Source organism: Bemisia tabaci, chromosome 4 (assembly GCF_918797505.1).
Source record: "Bemisia tabaci chromosome 4, PGI_BMITA_v3".
In the NCBI taxonomy this organism is placed as follows: domain Eukaryota; kingdom Metazoa; phylum Arthropoda; class Insecta; order Hemiptera; family Aleyrodidae; genus Bemisia; species Bemisia tabaci.
The window spans coordinates 52,477,525-52,499,103 of NC_092796.1; the positions used below are offsets into that span (position 1 = coordinate 52,477,525).

At 37.0% G+C, this 21,579-nt stretch overlaps 2 protein-coding genes and 1 long non-coding RNA gene across 3 annotated transcripts; all 3 read right to left on the minus strand.

Annotated features, from left to right (window-relative positions):
* Positions 1-854: 854 nt before the first annotated feature.
* LOC109042505 (uncharacterized) lies at positions 855-6,975 on the minus strand. The gene is made up of 6 exons (XM_019059291.2): positions 6,844-6,975; positions 6,073-6,315; positions 4,579-4,706; positions 3,737-3,903; positions 2,972-3,051; positions 855-2,297 (listed from the first exon to the last, which is right to left on the minus strand). Exons 1-6 carry the CDS (start codon positions 6,943-6,945, stop codon positions 2,136-2,138), a joined length of 882 nt encoding a protein of 293 aa, XP_018914836.2. The 5' UTR covers positions 6,946-6,975; the 3' UTR covers positions 855-2,135.
* A 2,833-nt stretch (positions 6,976-9,808) lies between these two features.
* On the minus strand, positions 9,809-21,574 carry LOC140224531 (uncharacterized). Its single transcript, XR_011899801.1, has 5 exons — positions 21,256-21,574; positions 20,170-20,348; positions 19,009-19,129; positions 11,551-11,726; positions 9,809-10,124 (listed from the first exon to the last, which is right to left on the minus strand). It is a non-coding gene; the product is annotated as an uncharacterized lncRNA (long non-coding RNA).
* LOC109039167 (zinc finger MYM-type protein 1) lies at positions 15,168-18,907 on the minus strand. The gene has a single exon (XM_072300040.1). The coding sequence runs from the start codon at positions 17,924-17,926 to the stop codon at positions 15,422-15,424; it is 2,505 nt and encodes an 834-aa protein (XP_072156141.1). The 5' UTR covers positions 17,927-18,907; the 3' UTR covers positions 15,168-15,421.
* Positions 21,575-21,579: the final 5 nt, after the last annotated feature.

Genomic DNA, 21,579 nt, shown 5'->3' on the forward strand with positions numbered 1-21,579 from the left:
ATGTCAAGATTTAGTGTTGAATAAGAGTTCCATCACAAGTAGCAAAGAAACAATGAAATTAAGGGCTTCTTTTAATATTTTTCCTACAAAATGTTTTTCTCGTGCCATTTTTTATGTGACCTCGTTGTGTTCATAAACTGGAAGTCGATGAAAATACTTTAACCCATCTGCTCTCTTCTAGGTCTAAAAAAGAATCAAATAGATTCTATCCCTAGCACTAGTTTTAACTATCACTATTATAATCATTGTTATTGCCATCATTTATATCTTCTTTATGTGAACATTTTTTAGTTGGGTATTATTATGAGATGAACTTTTAAAGTTTTTATTTCCTGCCTATGAATAGGAAATACCAAAACCACTCATTCAAAATTCCTTTGTAATACTTGCCAGATTTTGGCGATACATATACTATCATCATTATGATGATCCTCCCCCTCCCCCCCACACTCAAGTTGCTATTAGTTTCTGTCTCCGGTTTATTTTTTATGTATTTGTTTTTTTTTTTTCAAAGATATTTTCGCTGTATGTCATCAGAGAACTGAATATGGAATTTCAATGAATTGTCCGAATTTATAGCTTGTGGACTTGTACAGTGACTATTGGATAGTGATTTTATAAGCGAAAATTCAAGTACTGGTGTTCCTTTTTCTCAATGTAACTACTCTACTCAATGATAATATCCAATCTACTGAAGTGCATCAATGTCACTCCTCAACCCTCTTTGTTTAAATATAAAAAATTTTACTCCAACAATTACCTTTTCATGCTGAGCCGGTAGGTTGCTCTGTCTGTAAGCCTACCAGTGCCTTATTAGGTTAGCAAATAAGTATTCATAAGAATTTCTATTCAATTTGTACGCAGTTAAATGCATGTTATTCTCATCACTTGTATGTCAATTCTCCAAACTCAGAGACTAGTATCAAAAAAAGAGGCCTGTCAATTGTAGCTTTTTCAAAGCTGTCTTTGTACCAACAGATTTTATTAAAGTCGTTCAGTTGATTCTAAACAACTCTAGTATTTTTTAAGATTTCCTCCTGATTATATTAATGCGTTCTTTTTCCTCCATTTGAATTTAATTTAGCGTCAAAGTAGAGTGAAAGAAAGCCAAATAAAACCACTGTGGAGCTGAATTTTACAAAGCATACTGTTCCATGTCTTCGGGAAAGATTCTCTTCCTGAAGTATTCAAAGATATTTAGAGGATGCCAAGGGTGCTCATAAAATGTTCTCACTCAAGGATTAAGTCCTATTTTGGAAATAAGAGGTACAGTCAGTGGTATACTTACATCAGAGATTGGTGTCGCTACCAAGGTCCCAAATTTTGTTCGCAAAAATTCTGAAGCTCATACAAATAAAAAAAAAATCATCTAAAGCAGTTCTTCCCCCTAAAGTAAATCGATGAGTACGATAATACTCACTGTCTCTTTCAACTCGCGTTTTTGTAGGTAAAGTACCGTTCATGGATAAACAGATCCAAGATGCCACTTTTGGTAAATGGGGCTTTCAAATATCTTCCATCAAGTATCCATCTGCAGAATTTTCCTTTCTCTGGCTTCACAATAACACGGCCTCATGGCATCCCTTGGTAAAGAAGATGACCGATGGTGCTCATCAAGGATTTCATTTTCAAATTAGGAACTAGAACTGATTTTGATGAGTCCTATGTGACTTTAATAATTTCAATAGAATAATTTCACAACTCTGAGAGGGATCCCAACTTTGAATGTTGGTATCTCCCCTTTATTTTATCAAGAGAATCAATAACTGGAGTTTTTGTGCCCTCCCTTTTCCTCAAAATGTTAGTAAGATTAAATAAAGTTAGTTATCGTATTTCTGAGGAATTATTTCCAATGCACTTTTTACACATTTTTAAGGTGGATTTATTTGATCAAAATTGGCGAAAATTTATGTAAACTTATAATGTGATCGACAATCATGTTTCTACGTCTTTATTGTTTTTGTTTCTAGTTTCAGATTTTTCAAAATTCAAGAGGAAAAAATTGATTAAAATCTTTGATTCTTTGGTTAAATTATAAAATTAATAGGGTGATTTTTTTAAGACTGAAAAAACATGACATGAGGCAATAGTTTCATGAGGAATTGGTTTCTTCTTGGAAGACAGCTCATGACGATTCAATTCTTGTCCTTGTATTTGAGTAGTTCTGCTTCCAGATCTTGCTTTTGCAGTTTTAATTTCTTGTTCTTATTAATGGCTTCAGCTACGGTTAATTGCAGTTTGCTATTGATCTCACTTTGGCGCTTTAGCTCCTCTTGACATCTGGAGCTATCCTGTTTCTGGACACAGAAAAATTAGAACATAAATAAACAAATAATTATAATATTAAGGCTTGCCACTTTCCTCTCATTACACAGACAGGATGATCAGGCTTTTGGATCCTTCTGTAATCTCTTTTCTTTCTTTTTATAAAGTTAGCCTTAGGTTGAAGGTTGGGTCGTTTGCTGGTTTTAGTTTTTACACTTCTGAGTCACCGGATTACGTTTTGATGAACTACACCAATAATTATTGTATAATTCACATGCCAAATTTATGCGTTTCAAATTAAGAGGAATAATGCCCTTTGAAATACTTGGTGCGCATGATATTGTGATCACTGCAATAGACCTTGGCATTGTTTCATCCACCTTAGTCTCTTGAATAATATAAGATGAATAAAAGTGCAGAGTTTGTTGTACTTGAAAAATGCATATTCATTAATCATGAGACATAATGGATTATGAAATGCTCTAATGCGCTAAGTATGACCTTAAGCATTATGCTGTTTACAGGTTACTGTTGTCTACAAATTTAAATAGCGAAAAAAGGGAGATGACTTTACGTTTTGAATCATAAATTGAGTTTTCTTTTTCGATTGTGATGTGCCATATTTACCCTTTCCAGACGCTCATTAGACAAGATTCTTAGGAAGTTAACAGTAAGGTTAAATTAGAATGGTTAAATTGCTACTCACCTCTACCATTGAATAATTTCTTTTTGTCCCTTTGGCATCAAGAGTTTGCTCTAATTTTCTCCTCTGCAATTGAACTTCACCTGAATCAGAGAAGAAATATAGGGCCACTCACTAGGTATCCCATGTCACTCTTTTAAAGTTTTGGCTCTCTGAGGTGTTACTTGAGCACCAACTTGCGCATTCTTAGCAAAAACACTAATTCTGAGCAACTTGCTTATCCTGTCCCAACTTAGCTTTAAGTATTTGTATCATCTAAGACTAATTACCTGAACTTTCTCAATGAAATTATAGGATACACACTCCGTCCAAATGAGACTGTCAATACAAGCGGGATTTTTTTAGACAAAAAATAGACTGGTAATTGGTCAGAATGACTGAATTTATAGAATCCACGAATTGAATTTAGAGATATGAGTTTCCTAAGCAGTAGAGCACTGCGATTGAGACCAAGACTTTGCATAACATTTTCTGATTGCATTCTAAGGCGTTTGTACCATAAGAAAAGCACTCATAATATATGCTGTAGTTATTAGACTACCTATAGACTGCTCATGCAGCGTTTTTAAAAACTACTTAAAATGACCCATCTATGACCACAAAGGTCTGTTCATTTTATATTTTATAAGCCGCCTAAGTTTCAACTGCATTCAAAATCTACATAAAAATCATAAAATACTTATATGTAATATGATTGAGTGATTCTTAAATTTAAAAAAAATAAGTCATCAGAAAGGACTCATTGATTTAGAGTTAATATTTACTTACTTGAGAGTAATACATTTTCTTTTTGAAGCTTTTCATTTTCGAGATGAAGGGCGTCGCATTTTTTCCTAAGACATTCTGCAATAATCTTTGTCTTTTGGTCGTGTCCTTTGTTTGCATCACATTTTTTCATCACTTCAGCATGACTTTTTCTCAGATTTTCAAATTCACTGAAATATGGAGGTCCAAAGTAGATTTTAATATGGAAGACAAGAGATAAAATATTTCAGAGACCCTGAACTAGCTATCCAAGCAATGTCAGGGATCAGTAATAGGTGCATTTTACCTACGGGGTCACCCATAAATTATGTCTTGTTCTAAAGGGAGCGGAGCTGAGTTCTTGTTGCAGAGAGGGTGTATGGGATAGAGAGCATCTGCTTGATATCATTCAAAAATTTTATAGAAATATTTGGTCAAAATACTGACAAAAAAAGGGGAGGTTTAGCAGAGAATGATGTAATTTTTCAGGGGGACAGACTTATAGGATGGGTGGGGGGGGGGGGGGCTTTAAATTTTGAATTTCAGCATGACTTAATTTAAGGACGACCCTGAATTATGATTGACAAGCGACTATTTGAGCTTTTTCTTTGGCTGATAATGACAGGTGAAAGATAGTTGCACGGTTTGCTAAGAAAGTTTGGCTAAATACATCTCGTCAGGTAGTGTAGTAGACCGCTCAACAAGTTATTTCAATTCCAACTTTTTCTCTCTCATTAAACAATGTCTAAGTTAAAAAAACCGTTCTCTAAGAACTGGAGCATTTGAGGATTTAAGTAGTTTAGCTGATGAAGGTCTTGAGTTATTTAAATTTATAAACTGAGCACTGGAAACTGTTTCAGACTCACCGTTTTAAGACAGATGTATTATGGTCTTTTTTTTCTTTTTTTCTTTTTAGTTGTGATGTTCCTTCCAGAATTGCAATATTACTTCCCTTTAATTCCTCAAGTTGGCGATTCAACTTCATGTTTTCTCTCTGAAAACATTCAAGCATCCATATATAGTTGTGCAATAAGATCAAAGGCTTTCATACTTATGGACTGCTCTGCCCTCCAAAAATCTCCAATCACAGATCTACTCCCCTACAATCAACAGAAATACAAACCCACTTACATGCGATGAACCCAATATTACTAGGTACCAAGATTCTAAAACTCTTCACCTCTCTTAATTTAAAAATTTAAATTTTCGTATATACTCCCATTTTCAAAATTATCTGTAAAGACATTAATAAATAGCCTGAGACGCTTGATGTCTTAAAATTATACTAACTAACGAACTAACTTTTCTTGGTATATATATATAATTCAAATAGATTTTGGTACTCATAGCTCCAGGTTTTGTTTTTTGTTCGGATATCAGGGATAAAAGCTAATAAAAACGACTGCACTCCCTATTGGCATGACCAATCAGATCTGCCAGAAGGGAGAGAACTAAAGCTTGCTCCGTGTTCAACAGCTCGTGAGTTCATACCCAAACTTCAAACCCCTGCGTCCCCCAACCTTGAGGGCCAGTAGTTCTTTCTGCAGGATTTTCACGTAATGGAGGTGTATCAGACCCATTGCTTTCGCGAGTATGCAGGGGCACCGGTGAACATGCCATCTGAAGAACTCCTGGTTGTCTGGAAATTCACCAGCATGGGTAGAACTACAAATAAGTTCCAGGTTAATTTGATTTTGTCCATGAAGAGGATAGATTACTCTCACCAAATTCTAAATGTTCTCAATTTTAAAATGCCTAAACAATTTTGATACTTGCAGCCACTGACCCAAATAGCACAGATTTCAATAACAACACAAGTCGTAATTTCATAGTAAAAATATCACAATTTCACTGAGTGTTGTGTATGTTGCCTAGTGCCTATTTGAAGGGGCCTCATTTGTTGAAACTTGTTGCAACAAAATAAATTGAAAGAAGTTGCAATTTTTCATTGCATTGCATACCTACTGCCTATCTTTCTGACACATGTAGCTCATTTTGTTGATTGTTTAAAATCAGCATGAATCGACTAAATAATGTAAAAATATTGCAATTTAATGGTAAAAAAATGACAATTTTGTTGAAGTCAAATTGCAAATTACTCTCAATATTTTTGTTGCACTGTGCTACTCGGGAGAAAGACCAATTCTCCGAATATATTCCTTACCACCAAATCTTCTGCTGAATTTACTTAGGTAGATATTTTTACAAAGCTTTCTCGGCAGCTAAACTTTAATTCCACGAATGTCCAATTTATCCAAGAATTATGACTTGGGGCCTACAAAAGTATAAATATGATGGATATAAAATGAGGTGAAAAAGGTAAGTAAAACCTTTCAACTTAAAATCGATAGAATACAAACCTGGATCTGTAAGTTCAGTTCTCGTAAGGCAATTGTTTCTCGATCTTTAGCCTCGTAAGCCACTTTTTGATCGAGGGTTGTACTGACATTTAAATTCTGCAACTTTGCTGCAGTATCCTTCAAAATATCCATTTGTTTCTCAGTAACTGACAGCTGATGTCTCAAAACTTCCAGCTCCTGCCTTAATGCTAGGTTTTCCATTGAGAGATTTTCATCATTTTTTCTCAAGTTCCGCACGAGATTCTGCAACATAATTACGATAAGTCAGGGATGCAAAATGTTCCAAAAAGTTGCCCATTCCTTGCGACCCAGCAGACCCATCAAGGCAAATACAAATTAAGTATGTTGGGTATGCAATTCATGAACAGAATGAACCCCCTCCGCACCACCCACCCCATGCGGTGTCAAAATCTTGACGGCCTAGGGGCGGATATTAAATGAATCCGGCCACGGCTATGTCACATGAAGCTAAGTCAATCATACATGTAGGGCAATTGAATAGTACTGGCCCTTGCAGATTGGAGCTGACTCTCACAATAGTCTTTTTTCCTTCGATTATCAGAATTATTTCAATAGTGGTGGTAGTCTAACAAATGCTGATGCTCCGAAACAAACTAACAACGTAAATACGGTAAGAAAAGTGCGCTTACTCAATATTGTCACTCCTTCTCAAATCTCACAGATGTTGGTACTAAAATCAAAGCCATGGAACCAGCAAAACATGGGTCGTGAAAGATCTTACATTCTTACCGAACCTCGGTGATTACTTACCTTCTGCACTTGAAGTTCGGCGAGAAGTGAATTCATTTTATTCAGTGCTTGATTAGTGGAGATGGACATTTTTATGCTGTTATTGCTTGACTCCTTCACCATCTGAAAAATGCAAACTTATACTTGGGAATCATAGAGAAAAAAAAGGAGGTGTTTGCATTTCGGGCATCTTGGATTTCGTGATGACGTAGGTGGGTACGAGAGTTGCCGCGAAATTCGAATTTTCTGGTACACTCAACTTACGTGAACGATTTTGCTGGTATGTTTCCTCAGAAAGTAAGTACTTTATTCTTTATTTTCTTTACAACCTGTTAAATTGAGGTTTTGTACACACGATCAATGCTTTATATGATTTAATATGAGTAATAACAAATCATTTCTAGTAGCATTTCTACACCGGTAAGGTTCCCCTTCGCCGGCGCGGCAGTTTTGAACAACTTATTGTTTTCCTTTGTTCCTTGCATTTCCGTTTCCGCTATGCCGTTTCCGCCCATAGGTTTCCGCCCTGTACCCAGTACTCGTGAGTAAAGAGGCGTGTGACCACATGTGACATGTGAATTTTTATTTTAAAAAATATCATTAAAATGGTAAAGTGCGCCGTCCAAGGGTGCAATAAAGATTCCAGAAGAGATGCTCATGAAAACCTTCATTATTTTAGAATTCCAAAGGCGGAATCGTTACGAAGCAAGTGGCTAGCTATTTGCCAAATAGCTCATGAATTAAAAGATCGTAAGCAATTTTCGAAAATTACTGTACTTTTTTTCAGGAGGTATATTAATTAAGGAGCTTTTCGGAAAAAGGGCACATACTGATTTGAAAAAATCGCGTTGTGAGAAAAATGCATTTGAAGTTTTCATTTATTACTTTGTATGGCCACTGCGGTGAATTACATCGGAACTTGGACACCTAAAATCAAAGTATACGTACACCCCTAAAATGAATAACGAGCATTAGTAATTGTCATTAAAACTAACACTTCTTTTCCTGTTGTGGGAGGAATTTTTGAAATTTTCCGCTGTATATGTGCCCTTTTTTCGGAAATAGACCAATGGTCATATATTATGACTTAAGAAGCTGGACTTCTGGGACTTAAGCGGGTTTCTAAACAAAAATGAAGTTTCTTCATTTTTTCTGTAGGATGTTAAATGAAAGAAATCTTTAGTGTTAGGTAAAAGTATTCCCGCCCGCCCGCGCGCTATCGCCGGCCGTACCCATAGAGGTAAATAGATAATTTTGTGAAACAGAGGTTTGCAGCCAACTCAGCTACCATTACAGCTGCACTAGCACATACTTAAATGGCCACGGAAAATTTGCTTAACCGCAGTTTCCCAGAAAAAGGGCATTTACGCTAGCAGCCCTTTTTCCGGAAATAGTCTACGACTCCTGATTTGGCCACACAAAACTTGGTCTCTTATTTCGACTCCAAAAGTTGATCAATCGAGCTGAAACTCGGGGCAAATACATCAGGATGCTAATGATCCATTTCTGCGGTGTCCAAAAAAGGGGCGTGTGAGCTTCTATCTGCTCTTTTGAAGCAAAGCTCCCTTTTTTTCTAGATGGGAAGCTCCTCAATTGTGGGTATCCATATTTCACTGCATCACATCCCACCTAGACAAAATATGTTGATGTATCACAAGGAGTGGAGGAAATGAAGCGCTGGATGCAAAATGAGTATTTCTTAATTGCGGTGTCTCAGAATCTCCGCTAGTGTTCCATCCCTTAGAAGTTAAGCTATTGCATGGAATTCGTTGAGACTTTTACTGAATTTTCTACATGATTTTACAGTGCTAAAAACGAAAAATTTCAGAAAATTCACCCATTAGTTTCCTCTTTAGCATATAAATTAGCAGAAGAGATTCTTAAACAACGCAACCACAAAATGTCCTTTTCGCATCCAACGCCTCAAATGTAGTGGAATAGCATTATAAGTATGTTACTATGATGCAACTTTCGAAAAACATCTTCACTATGCAACCATGCGTTGAAGCAATACATTAATTGCTGGTGAAACTATGGAAATTTATTGGAGACTCATCTTCAACAATTTTGCCAAACAATGATGTGCCCATCGTTCAGCCAACTATAGAAGATAATTAAATAAAAATATTTTACTATAAGCATTAAAACTTGGGGAATCAATCTTGATTTCAAATCAATCATAGAAAATTTATTGAAAGAAACAACAAAGGATAACGCAGGTTGACTTACCTAGAGAGATAAGCATACCTATCTTGGATACAAAAGAGAGTAGAGCCTCCTTTACTTTCATTTTGGGATGGCAATCTTATGACTCATTACTGCTGTGAATTTAACTGCGCAGATTTTATTGCATATCAAGGGATGATTTGTTATGTATGAGATCATTTTTTTGCTTCAAATGCTTATCTCAAGGAATTAAACTAATCCACAGCAGCTACTGGAAATAAATTCAATTCAGGGTTGCCGGCAGTCTAGAAATCCAGGAAAGTCAGGGAATTTGCTAACACCAGGAAAAGTGACATATCTACTAATCACTGAAACATTTCACTGATCTTCCAACTGTTCACCCTATTTGGTCATTTCTTTAAGACTTGTCATCTTTTAACCAGCTACTGAATGCTTTTTTCCATTATTTATTTGATCTCCAGAAGGGGAAATTGTGAACTAAGTTCGGCAAAAGTCAGCGTATTAAGAAAGAAGTGGGAATTTTGCTCAAGGGTCAGGGAAAGGCAAGAAATTAGGAAATCTTGGAATCAGGGAGAAGCAAAAATAGTCGGGGAGAAAGCAAAGAGTCAGGGAATTTGAAGATGAAGAAATTATGGCAACCCTAATCCACAATCATATGAAATTTAATGATTCTTACTCATAGCAGTTTAAATCAGACCACAAAAAACACTGAGAGATTTTAAGATTGTGTAAAATACAAAAGATATATAATACCAATGGTCGTTCATTAGCAAGAAAAATTGAAGGAAAAAACATGATGTAACAGATAAGAGAGAATGAGTTTTATTAAACTTTCTGTATCCTTTAAAAACAACATTAAGATTGTTCAAGAAATTATTTCCATGCCAGAAGAGGAAAAATCCTTGTACTCATGCACAAATACTTTTTGATCATTGTCTTAATTGATTGGGTAACACAAAATTTTTCTTCTTCTACAGCTAGAGTTTGTTCGATACATTTTCGAGATGAAGACTATGAAAAAAAACAAACTGAAACCCAAACTGGATTCTCTCCACAGAACAGGCGGCAGCTTCTGCCAAAAGCTGTGCCGAGCCTCCTCCTTCCTGGTTGCTCATCTGAAACGTAAGAATACAATTTAATTTAAAGTTACGATTTCTAAAGGCAAAGGCAATATTCTCCACGTAATGGCCAATTGAAAAGTTTGCTTTTGACTTTTTTGCTTTAAGGTATGGTTATCTAAACAAACAGGGCAGCTCAACATTCTTGATGAATTGCAGGTAGTTGAAGAAGAATTTTGGAAACAGTTGTGGCAATTTGTGAGTTTTCAACTGAGCTAATACTGACACCTGATTCTGAAAGTTTTAAAAGACTTAAAGGAGAATAAGTATGGTAAATTTTAAAAACTTAAATTAATTTTCATGCCTGATTTGTAATGCTTCTAATTTTATCTCTGTTCACTGCTTTTAGACATGGAAAAGAAGAGGAATTTGCAATCTCAAGCTCTCCTCCACTTTTGGAGACCCCTATACAGAAGATAGACAGAATCATTGAGGAAAATAGGGAAATTCTAGAAGATCTAGATGCAGAGCAGGCAAGACGCATGGCCACCCCTGAACCTGATTACTCTGATATTGATGAAACAAGAGAGGAAGACTGGTGAGATATTGTTCTATCATTGAATGAGCACTACTGCTCTCCAAAAGATTTGCACATTTAACAGTAGATTTCAGTCAACAAGGGAAAAGAGGTCTTCATCCTTTGTCTATTTCTCCCTTATTTGCGAATGGATTTGTTTCTGAATTCCAGAAACGTTTTGATCATACCTTCATTGAAGCATTTTATATCATTACCAAGGAAAAAACATTTTATTCACTTATTCTATCCCATTTGTTGAATACCACTTGTACCTGGATTCAAATTTGGAAATAGGTCAGAAAAAGAAGGGGGAAAATGAGAGATTTTTGAGAAAAAGTACTGATATATTAGCAATACTTTGCTTTGAAGCGATACAAGTAGAAGCGGAGAAGTTGAACTGATTAATTGGCCAAGCCTCCATGAACAGATGGTCTGTTTGTCATCAACAGTTACATGCCGTACAAAACTGATATTTCGAGTAGAATTGAAATATCTTTGGAATCTCTTCATTATGCACCGAAAAATCCTGGAAGATCGAATTATCACCAGAAAAACTCATTTTTTGGTGTGAAAAGTTCAATTTATCAGGACTAAACCGAAATGATTCAGAGAAGCAGATGTTATTTTGGGATAAAGCACTTAAAAATTTGTCAAGAACCCATTTTCAAGTTTTTAGCAGACAAGAAGGGAAAAAAAAAACTTATCTGTCTACGATGTTAGTCCCAAAAAACACCCTTATTTAAGTTAAAGAGTTTTCTCCTTAATCACCAGAATTTTTAGGATTATAAAAGTTAAGTACAGTGATGAGCACTGTAAACTTCGAGACAGTAGTTTTAAGAGAATTACAAGATCCAAAAAACATACTTCATACATGAGTAGGTTTGCCACACTACATTGCTTACTTACTTTTCAGGCAAGATTTCACTGATTTGGCAGCACCTTTAGAGACAGTTGCAGAGAGAACTGCTGCATCGCCTGCATTCCCACAAGACTCTTCAAAGGCAGAAAAAATTCCAAAAGGCAATCCTTTTGCTAGGTAATTTCAAATTTCCATTTCATCTTCCTTTCACCTTCATTTTCTGCTGTGGAACACAAACATTTATACAATTAATCTATTGAACGATCTCAACCTACTGAACCCAAACTACCTGAAACTAGACCCGAGAGATTTGTAGTATGCTTGCAATATAAATGAATAACTGGTAAAAATAAGTTCCTGGGACTGAATTAAAGAGAAATTACTTAGTTTTCGCTTGATGATAATGGATATTCTTTCATTAGAATCCCTATTGCAAGTGGATAAAATGAAGTAGATAATGATGAAAATAGGTGCTTCATCAACAATGCTACGTATTGCTGGGTAATAAAAGATACAAAACTTTGGTTTTGATTCCAGCTTCTTATGATTTACACCCAAACAAGAAAAAAAAAACACTAAGAGACGTGGCCTGAACCTAACATGAGAAGGTGGTAAAATAGTGCTGGGTCCACACTCTTTAGCGGGGAAAACAAAAAAGCCAAAAGGCCAAAGTGTTCAAGAATTTCAGTTTGAGTAAAAAATTTTGAGTTTTAATGAGCACCAGTGCAAGTCTGAGGGAGAGAGATATATAATATTCCAATGCAAACTGCCTGAGCTGAACTCTTTCCCTCTCAATTTTGTACTGGTACTCATTAGAGCACAACATTTTTTACTCTGATTGAAATTTTCGGCCTTGTTTTTCCAGCTGTGAACCCAACACTATTTTACCACCTCGTTACAATACTTGAACCCTTACTTCAATTTTTTGAAGAATTTAAAACCAACATTATTCTCAGAAATTTTTAAAGAAAATTCTCTTACTATGCGTAGAAAAATCAGAGGAAATTTCTACTACAAATGTTTCACACAAGCCTTTCAATAAAATGAGGCATGTTGAGAAATTTGCAAGGTCTCAACTTCACTTCATACTTTTAAGCTGTAGCCAGAAATTTGTTTTTTCCACTTATGAATTCAAATGAAAATACAAAATATTGCTATGTTTCAAAACTAATACTTTCCTGTTGATTGTTAGGTTGAGGAGAGCGGAATTAATACAACAGCTGACAGTGAAAAGTAAACATATTGAGCAACTAAAGGAAGCCAATGCATACCTGGAAAATGAAGTTAAAGAAAGAAGAAGGACAGAGGAAGTTTTAAAGGATAAGACTAGAATACCTGAAAGATTGGAGGACGACAGGCTGGAGAAAATCTTGAGTGATTATTTTGCACCAACGCAGGTACAGAAGATAATACTACAGAGCAAAGGTATTAAGAAAAATTTACACTGGTCACCTGAAGATATTGCAGATTTCATAACATTGAGAAGCATCAGCCCAAAAGCTTACCGTTATTTCAGGCTGGTGAAAAAGCACCCATACGCGGACATGGCAACTTTGTACAGTGGGGACGGAAGTTTCCCATTAGAGAGGGCCTCATGCATAGAGTCATGATGCTTGTGAAAATGAAAGGAAAAGAGATGGAGGAGGCAGATCGCCTGCTTGCATTATGCTTTGATGAAATGTCTGTAAGACCTCTCGTCGATTTTAATTTTGAAGAGCAGAGAATTATAGGACCTCACTCAAAGGTCCAGATTATAATGGTACGAGGTATCAAAAGTAATTTCAAACAACCAATTTATTATAAATTTGATCAGCCTATGAAGAAATCAATTCTTGATAATGCGATAACAGAGCTGTACAACGCTTCATTCATAGTACTTAGTGTTTGCTGTGATCTAGGCGGCGACAACCAAGGGTTACTATCTGAATATAAGGTGAGCATAGAAAAACCTTACTTTGAACATCCCTGCGATTCAAAAATACGAATATACTGGTTTGCTGATGCGCCTCACATGTTGAAGTTACTACGGAATCATTTCCTTGATCAAGGCTACTTGATTCCGCAAGATGTCTTGTCACCCCAGCCGCTTAGTGACCCACAGTACACAACAGTATCCAAGCAGGTTGTACAACAAATGCTGCAGGCAAAACCAAGAAAAGGTCCCCTCGATCCAACCTTTAAAGTTAAATTTCTGCATTTAAACTGCAACGAAAATGAGAGACAAAACGTAAAATTAGCGGCTCAGCTATTTTCTCACAGATTTGGAACAGCAGTGAAATACTACGGTGAGAAAGGCTGGATAACTTATCGGAACTATGAAGAGGCCAGCTTTTTATTCCTTACAGTCAACAAATGGTTTGATGTTGAGAATTCAGACTCTGAATTTGATTCAACCAAAGAAAGGTGTGCATATGGAAAATACCTTGAACTTCAAAATAAAGCCCTTGATGACATGTATAAAGTGGCTGGAAGAATTCGACCGATTAAGGGCAAAGTGTCAAACAGCTTACTCCCCTTTCAAAAAGGAATTCTCCTTTCAATTAATGCATTAAAGGGGTTGTATCATGATTGGACAGCAAATTATAACCAGGAATATATAATAACACGTCGAGTGAATCAGGATACAATAGAAAACTTAAATTCGACAATGAGAGGCACAGGGCGTCACGAAAAACCATCCTCTAATGAATTACAATACAGGATGAAAAATTACATACTTGGTCGTAAAGCAACAGCCATATTCGTTAGAGGACGAAACACTGAGGAAAGCACAGGTGAGAAACTTCTCCTATCGCCAAAGACACTCAGAAACACGCAAGCACTATCCGAGCAGCCAGAAGCAGTGCCTGAAGGTGATCAAAACACAACTGAAACAATGTCTGACGAGCGAGATAACGCAGTTGTCTTGACCTCGAATATGTTGGGATTCCTCAATCTAGATTCCTCGTCTTTGCCAGAAGTAGATGACCCCGATGACTGGTTGGCGCAGAAAATAAGCGACGAGATAGAGGAGGAGGCGCTTCGCGATTTTTGCGGATACGTTGCTTATAAATACGCACTGCGCTACCCGCATTTGCAAGCACCTGAGTCCACCACCAAGTCAGCTGAGCAACCCCAAAAAAAGAAGAGGAAGCAGCTGAAGCCAAAAGCCAATGATAAGAGAACTGAGCAGAATGGAGAAGAATGGAGAGATAACGCACAAAAAGATGCTCCGAGGATACCATCAGAAGCCGGAACATTAGCAGGCAGTGAACAGCAGGATGAAGATGACCTAGAAAAAGCTAAAGCAGATGTGGCAAAAGGAGTGGAAGAAGGAGAAAAAATGATTAAACACTGGACAGAATACCGCCAACACACAAATCTAACCATTCCGGCACCCGATTTTGTTCGGGAAATGACGGTCGTGTACGAGTATTTAGAAGCATTTCATGGCAGAGAATTTGACAGAGAAGCATCAGTGCTAGATAGATTTTTTGCTTTTATAAGACCCCGTGTAGGGAAGCTTATACCTGTACCTGATGAGGTTCTTAAATTTTTTATTAAGACTCTCACTCTCTTCAAAGTAAAACAATTTAACAGGAAAGCTACACAGGGCCTGATTTAGGTCATACGGCGCCCCAAGCCGATGATTTTTTGGCGCCCCCCCTCATCTCCTTCACTTCCACCCCCTCCCCCCACCCCTCCCCCGCCATAACCAACTCTCCACTACTACACCCCTTTCCCTCCCCTTGCCCTTCTCTCCCAATTTCCTCTCAGAAATGATTGACAAACTTAGATTAATGGAATCGTTTAAAATTCTATAGCTTCGACAGAGAAAGAAGAAAAATTCAACTTATGTGAAAATGACAGTTTAATAGGCACTTATTCGACATAAGGTATTAGATATTCAAATTAAAATGTAATTTTTGGGACGCTTACCTAAACAAATGTTTTTCTTCGGGCTTTAGCTGCTGCAAAGTCACTGATTATACCACTAAAGTCAAGAGTTTGTAAGAGTTCGTTCTCAATATAGAGCAGAGCGGAGGAATTAAGAAAGTCTTGCTTCTTGGTTGTCTGCAAATGATTTTTCACTCGTTTAAGAACCGAAAACGACCTTTCACCAGTGCAGTTGGTGACAGCCATACACAAAAAGATACGAAGACTTATATTTACATTTGGATAGTCTTCAATTCGATTTGATTTTAGAAACTTCAAAAGAGCTTGGGGATTGCCAAAATCTTTGACAGCATTTGGATCCATTTCTTTGTATTCTTCCAGGAAAAAGGCGAAACAGACGCATTCCTCCGGAAAAGTTTTGTCAAGATCGTCGCTATATTTTTCTTGAAGTTTTTTTGCATGCTTTGAGATATCGCTTTTATGTAAATTCAGCAGATTCCATAAAAATCCAAAATCTTCATTAAGATCTGAATAAATTTTTATCTTGTCCGACAAACTGGTACAGATTTTGTCGAGAGCTGCATAATATACATTGAAAATGAATGACTCTCGACCGGAGAATTCTGTATGATTTTTGGTACTTTCACCGAATGGAAGTTTTGGTTTCGTCGACCTGGATTGATCTTTTTTGTATTCATTGGAGCCACACAGTTGTTTAGCTTCTTTTTCAATCTTACTAAATTCATTTTCATTACGCAAAGACGTCCCAAAAGCTTTTAAGGAAACATACAAGTTTAGCACACTTTGTAAGTCCAAGCCTTCTGTTTGAAGTTTTTTGCTGTAACGATGAAATTTGTCTAAAACTTTGTTCCAAAAAAGCAGCAGTATCGCAGTTTCAAGCTTTTGAAGTTGCTTAGCGATGGAATTTGCCTCAACCCGTGCAGTTGAGGGCTGGTCTGGATTTTCTCCAATTTCGGTCAACGCAGAAATTATTTCACGGTAAGACTTGAATATAGCTTTACTTGCGTCAGAACGAGCACTCCATCTAGTATCCGACAGTGCCTTAACAGTGTAAGCATCTTCAGGTAAATGGCGTATTAACACTGCCCATCTCTCAGTGGAGGCGGAGAAAAAAACGTAAACATTTTGCTCTAATAAAAAGAATTCAACGGATTCTGGGCTGCTGTCAGCTGCTCCCGTTCCAACCAGCTGTAATGAATGACCTGAGCAAGGCACATAATCTGCTGTGGGACTAATTTCTTTAATTCTCGTTTGCAATCCTTGGTAGCAGCCAGACATATTACTAGCATTGTCATAGCTCTGACCACGACAATTTTTCATACTTATACCTAAGGATTCGATCTCACCAACAATTGATACAAACATATGTATGCCTTTATGACCGGTATTAGCCATAAAAGTTATAAAACGTTCCACAGGTGATCCCTCAGGCAAGACATAACGAATAATCAAAGTCAGCTGATCTTTTCTAGAGTAATCAGGCGTTGAATCCACCACTATGGAGTAATACTTGGCTATGAGTATTTCCTCTATGATTTTACTTTTCACTTGATCATGAAGCAGTAAGTGAACTTCCCGAGTGATGGTAGAAGACAAATAAGATGGTGTGCCACTCCCTTTGTTGCCATATCTCACTAAATGATCCGCCATAAATGGATCAAATTTTGAAATGAGTTCAATACAGCCGAGAAAATTGCCATTTCGTGAAGAGCCAAGCTTTTCGTTGTCGCCAAACAGGGGTAATCCACGAGAAGACAAAAATTTCAACGTTTCAACAACTCGCTCCAACACCTTCTTCCAATACTCAACGTTTTTATCATATTGTTTGAGCACTTGGGAGTCAATTCTTTCCAACTTTTTTTCTCGAGTGATAAATTTAACTAAACATTGTTGATGGTCACGCGAATTTTCGTGCCCAGCTATTCCACCGACATTTCTCCAATCGTTGAACCCACTTGTAGCAAATAAAGAGGAGCCTCCATAAAGTTTACACGGACCACAGTAAACATGCCCATTAGAGGGCGAATACACCAACCAACTCCGTTTGACTGTTTCTTCATTCGTCATTTTCTTCATAAAATGACTTTTAGAGAAATGTCGTCGATGATCTGGGTAATGCCGTGCCGATTTTGAGAAATCTTCATCGTCATTTTGCTTAAGACCATTCTGTGCTATATAATCTCTTAATTCTTCATTGATGATCCAACAAGCAGGGTCATTAGATATCTGAGTCGGTTGAGGTTGTACTGCACGAAGCTGGCCAGTCGCGGAATTTTCTGTTGCCGGCACCGAATTGTTTGAACAGTCCCCTCCCCCTCCTTTTTCGTTTTCTGGAGCCGTATTAGGGTCTGTTGTTTGCTCAGTCGTTGAAGTTTCTGAACTTTCAAGATTTCTTTCTGAGACATCAGTGGATTGACTTTTGTAAAATGTAGTTAGTTTTGGAATTTTAGCCAACAATTTCTCATTCTTTACGATGGTTTCTTTTGCGCGTTTTCTGAATTCAGAGCCGCTGGGTTTGTCGCACATGTTGAACAGCACTTATACGTTAGTTTCTCTACACAAAATTGGTTTTTGTTTGTTAGTTTTTTTTTTTTTAAGCAGAAAGAAAAGATAAGAAATCGCGCCGTGTACCAGAGACCACAACCACACTATCAAACAAAAAGCGAGTAATTTATTCTGAAAAGATAAAAGAGTTACGAAAAAGTACCATCGCCAAAAACAGTAGAGCAGTGCATATTAAAGAAAATTCATCCATACTGTGCAAACGTAAAACTCGGGAACACTGTAAAGACAGGTGACAGGACAACATCGAAGCACAGAATCAGCACGAAGTGACACGAAACGGAACTGCCATATCGAATTAACATTTGATCACCAGCGAACACGAAATAGAGAGGATTCACAAATTTACGGTTTTCATTTCACATGATTACTAAATCATGTCGTGTAGGTTGTAGGTAAAATAATAACAGAACATCCGCAAACATTGTACATTGTCAAAGGAAAGAACTTAAAAAGACACACGCACTACCTTAATGTAAAGATTCTAATCAAATAAGAATGGAAATGACACGCGCCCGGCAGTAATTAAAAAGTTGCAAAAACTGACACCTGACCGGCTGTCTGCTCCCGTGCACCTCCACCCGTCCCGCGCCTATCCCCACCACAACAGAACGCTGGAGCCGCAGTGAAAGATCTCGCGATCGCTCTTGACCTTGACCAGTCAGCCTCCAGGCAGACGCAAACAGACAGGTTCATCCCTGCCATTTCGTTTGTCCCGGGCATACAGGCAAGTAGTGGTTTCGGCCAAAGTGGCGTTTCTTCTCATTGTTCTGAAGCCCAACGAGGGGGCGCTCAGATTTTTCCTCACAATTTGTGCCGCTTCGGTTGGAGAATATTTTTATTTTCTCTCCTTTCTCATCCTTGGCAGCAAAATCCAAAATTTGGCGCCCCCCAAAATTTGGCGCCCCAAGCCGCGGCTTGATCGGCTTGTGGGGAAATTAGGCCCTGAAGCTACAGATAGGGCACCAGAAAGAATGGTGAAAAGAAAGTCCAAGGTGTCAAAACATTATGCACACAATGTTAAGTAAAAGAAGAAGAAAACTTACACGCCAAGAACTGATACAGTTACATTATGTACGATTATTACGTCCTGATTCTGATATATGTAACCATTGGATGTGAATGTTGTCATCAGCACTTCCTGCAAGCTACAAATAATGCTGTGTCCTGCAACAGGAAAATAAATATGATTACATATGGTTCCACAAGAGCCAATAAACATTACTTTTTGTTTATCACAGCATTTAGGTAAATCTATGTGTACTTAAATATTTACCCTCGATTTAAAGTAACCATTGAGTTTCATGTCTTTCTGAATTTTTAAGGATCAACAATAAGAAAAAGTGAAATTTGCTTTTGTTGTTTTTCATTGTATAACTTACCTACCCATTTTGAAAGAGAGGCTATCACTCAAGTCAAATGAAATCAAAAGAGAAAAATGAAAAAAGACTCCCTGTCAGTGATTTAAGTTTTATACATAGACCAATGTAATAGGACCCTAATAACTACTGTGTTTATTTCTATAATTATAATTATAATAGTTGCTTATGCATTTATCCGCCCCACATCCGTGCTCCCACTCCCTCTCAAAGAGATAGCCCCTCTCTGATTCTTATAACTCTTAAAATTGGTCCAACTATGACTAATTTGTATTCCTCATTACATAATCGCTTCAAATGGCACTAAGTATATGTCAAATCTCATTTAGCAGGAAGAAACCAACGTGAAAATATGTTGTAAAAATTGTGCATCATTAGGTATCTACAAAAAAGCCAAGAATTGTCAAAAATTCTTGTTTTTCTATTGAAAAATGATTAAATTGAAAGGAAAACGATCTTGTGAATAAATTTGTCCCCCTCCGCATTGTCCATTTTTAAATTTCGCGCTATCAAACTCAATTTTGATTGGTCACAATCATTTACACCTTGAGATAATACCAATCTTAGAACTGTTATACTCAGTACTGCTTCTCTATTATAATCTGTCTCTGTTAGTCATTCCTTTTTATATATTATTACAATTTTCTAAGAATATCATTATGAATATTATATTGTATCAAAGTATGGAAGTTTCACTCTAAGTTTCTCCACTACATGTTAACGGAATTACCGCCAGCAGGCCTTAAAAGCCTATTAGTGCAGTCGGTTTTATTGATCCTTAGCTTCTTTACCCCATATAAAATCAAGAGCAAGCAAATGATAATTTACCAGGTTTCATGGAGAATTCACATTGCAGCAAGGAGACGAGCGAGACGAAAAATTCGAAGGAGAAATTAGTTTTACAACTTCAAATAATGTTGAACCTTGTGCAGTTCCAATCATCCTCCTTCCAGCTAAAAGCGATTAAGCTTAACATTTGTTTGCAAAAATCTATAATAAGTATCAATCTGCAGAAAAAGAATGAATAGCAATGAATTTATTTGAAAAATAAAGGGAACATAATAAATAGATGAAGTATCTGGTGAGAGTTCCTGTAGGCATAAGCTAATGCAAGTTAAATAAATGCATTCCTCTGAGACTCACAATGAGATTTCTAACTACAGGTTACGGAGAAAAAAAGGAGGTGTTTGCATCTTGAGAATTGTATACCCCGTGACGTAGGTCGGTACAACGTGGCCAGCAAAATCCAGAATTGGAAGTATGATAAACAGACCACAACGTCCGATTTTTTGGCTTAAATCAACTCAGAATATAGTTTCCAACACTTTATACAGAATGACATTTTCCTATAAACTACACCATTACCAAGAAAATCGATGATAAAAGTTGTCGTACCGACCAACGTCATCAAAAAAGTCCAAGATGCCCAAAAAGCAAACACCTCCTTTCTTCTGTATGACTATGGGTTGTTATTAAAGCAGCATCCTTCATTGAATCAGTCTAAGTTGAAACTGAGCATGTCAAATTTCTCACAAAAGATCTTTTCACTCTCAGACTCGGTGCTCTTTCTTATAGGTAAATTAAAGTGATTCTATGTGATCTGAGGACAAGATCTGCCACCACATGGTGCCGCCTGATGATTAGCATCTTAGAGAAGCAATAATTATCTTAATGTACAAGATAATGCAAGGAACTGATCCATAACATGTAGTAGCTTTAAAACTGAGTAGAATGACATCAAATTTGTAATTATTCATTGAAAATTTATGTTTGAAACTACGATATTGGACATTGCCCATTGACTAAATGTGTGAGAGGCAGTTGTTAGACTGCTGTCTCTCTCTTACACATTGAGCCAACACGTGAAAAATGAACACTATTATGATATTCTTGAAAGAAATTTATTGTTTTTACCTCATTGGAACAGCTACATATAGTTGAATGATGATGTGTGCCGTGCTGCAAGTCTCTTGGTCAATTTGCTTCATAAGTACATGCATGTGGTACACACGTAGGTAGCCACATCTTCCGTATGTATGATGAATTGATTCGCGTAAATTGTAAAACTAGTCCAAGAACACATAACTTAATAAGAAATAGACGTTTTGATTACTGATTTCATTTAATCTTAAGCGATTCCTCCCGTTTATCCCCAGTGAAGCCCGCAAAAGCCATGGCAAAAGCCGATCTATTAGCTAACCGCTACGGTACATCAACATAACCCTCAACGAGCGTCTT

What these genes read in the sequence shown, in the direction of transcription:
- LOC109042505 (XM_019059291.2), bottom strand. Translation starts at nt 6,945, where the DNA reads ATGGTGAAGGAGTCAAGCAATAACAGCATAAAAATGTCCATCTCCACT. An exon ending in AATACATCTGTCTTAAAACG is followed by an intron (nt 3,904 to 4,578) that starts GTGAGTCTGAAA and finishes TCCATATTTCAG; the next exon opens with TGAATTTGAAAATCTGAGAA. An exon ending in AGAAAATGTATTACTCTCAA is followed by an intron (nt 3,052 to 3,736) that starts GTAAGTAAATAT and finishes TCTCTGATTCAG; the next exon opens with GTGAAGTTCAATTGCAGAGG.
- LOC109039167 (XM_072300040.1), bottom strand. Translation starts at nt 17,926, where the DNA reads ATGTGCGACAAACCCAGCGGCTCTGAATTCAGAAAACGCGCAAAAGAA.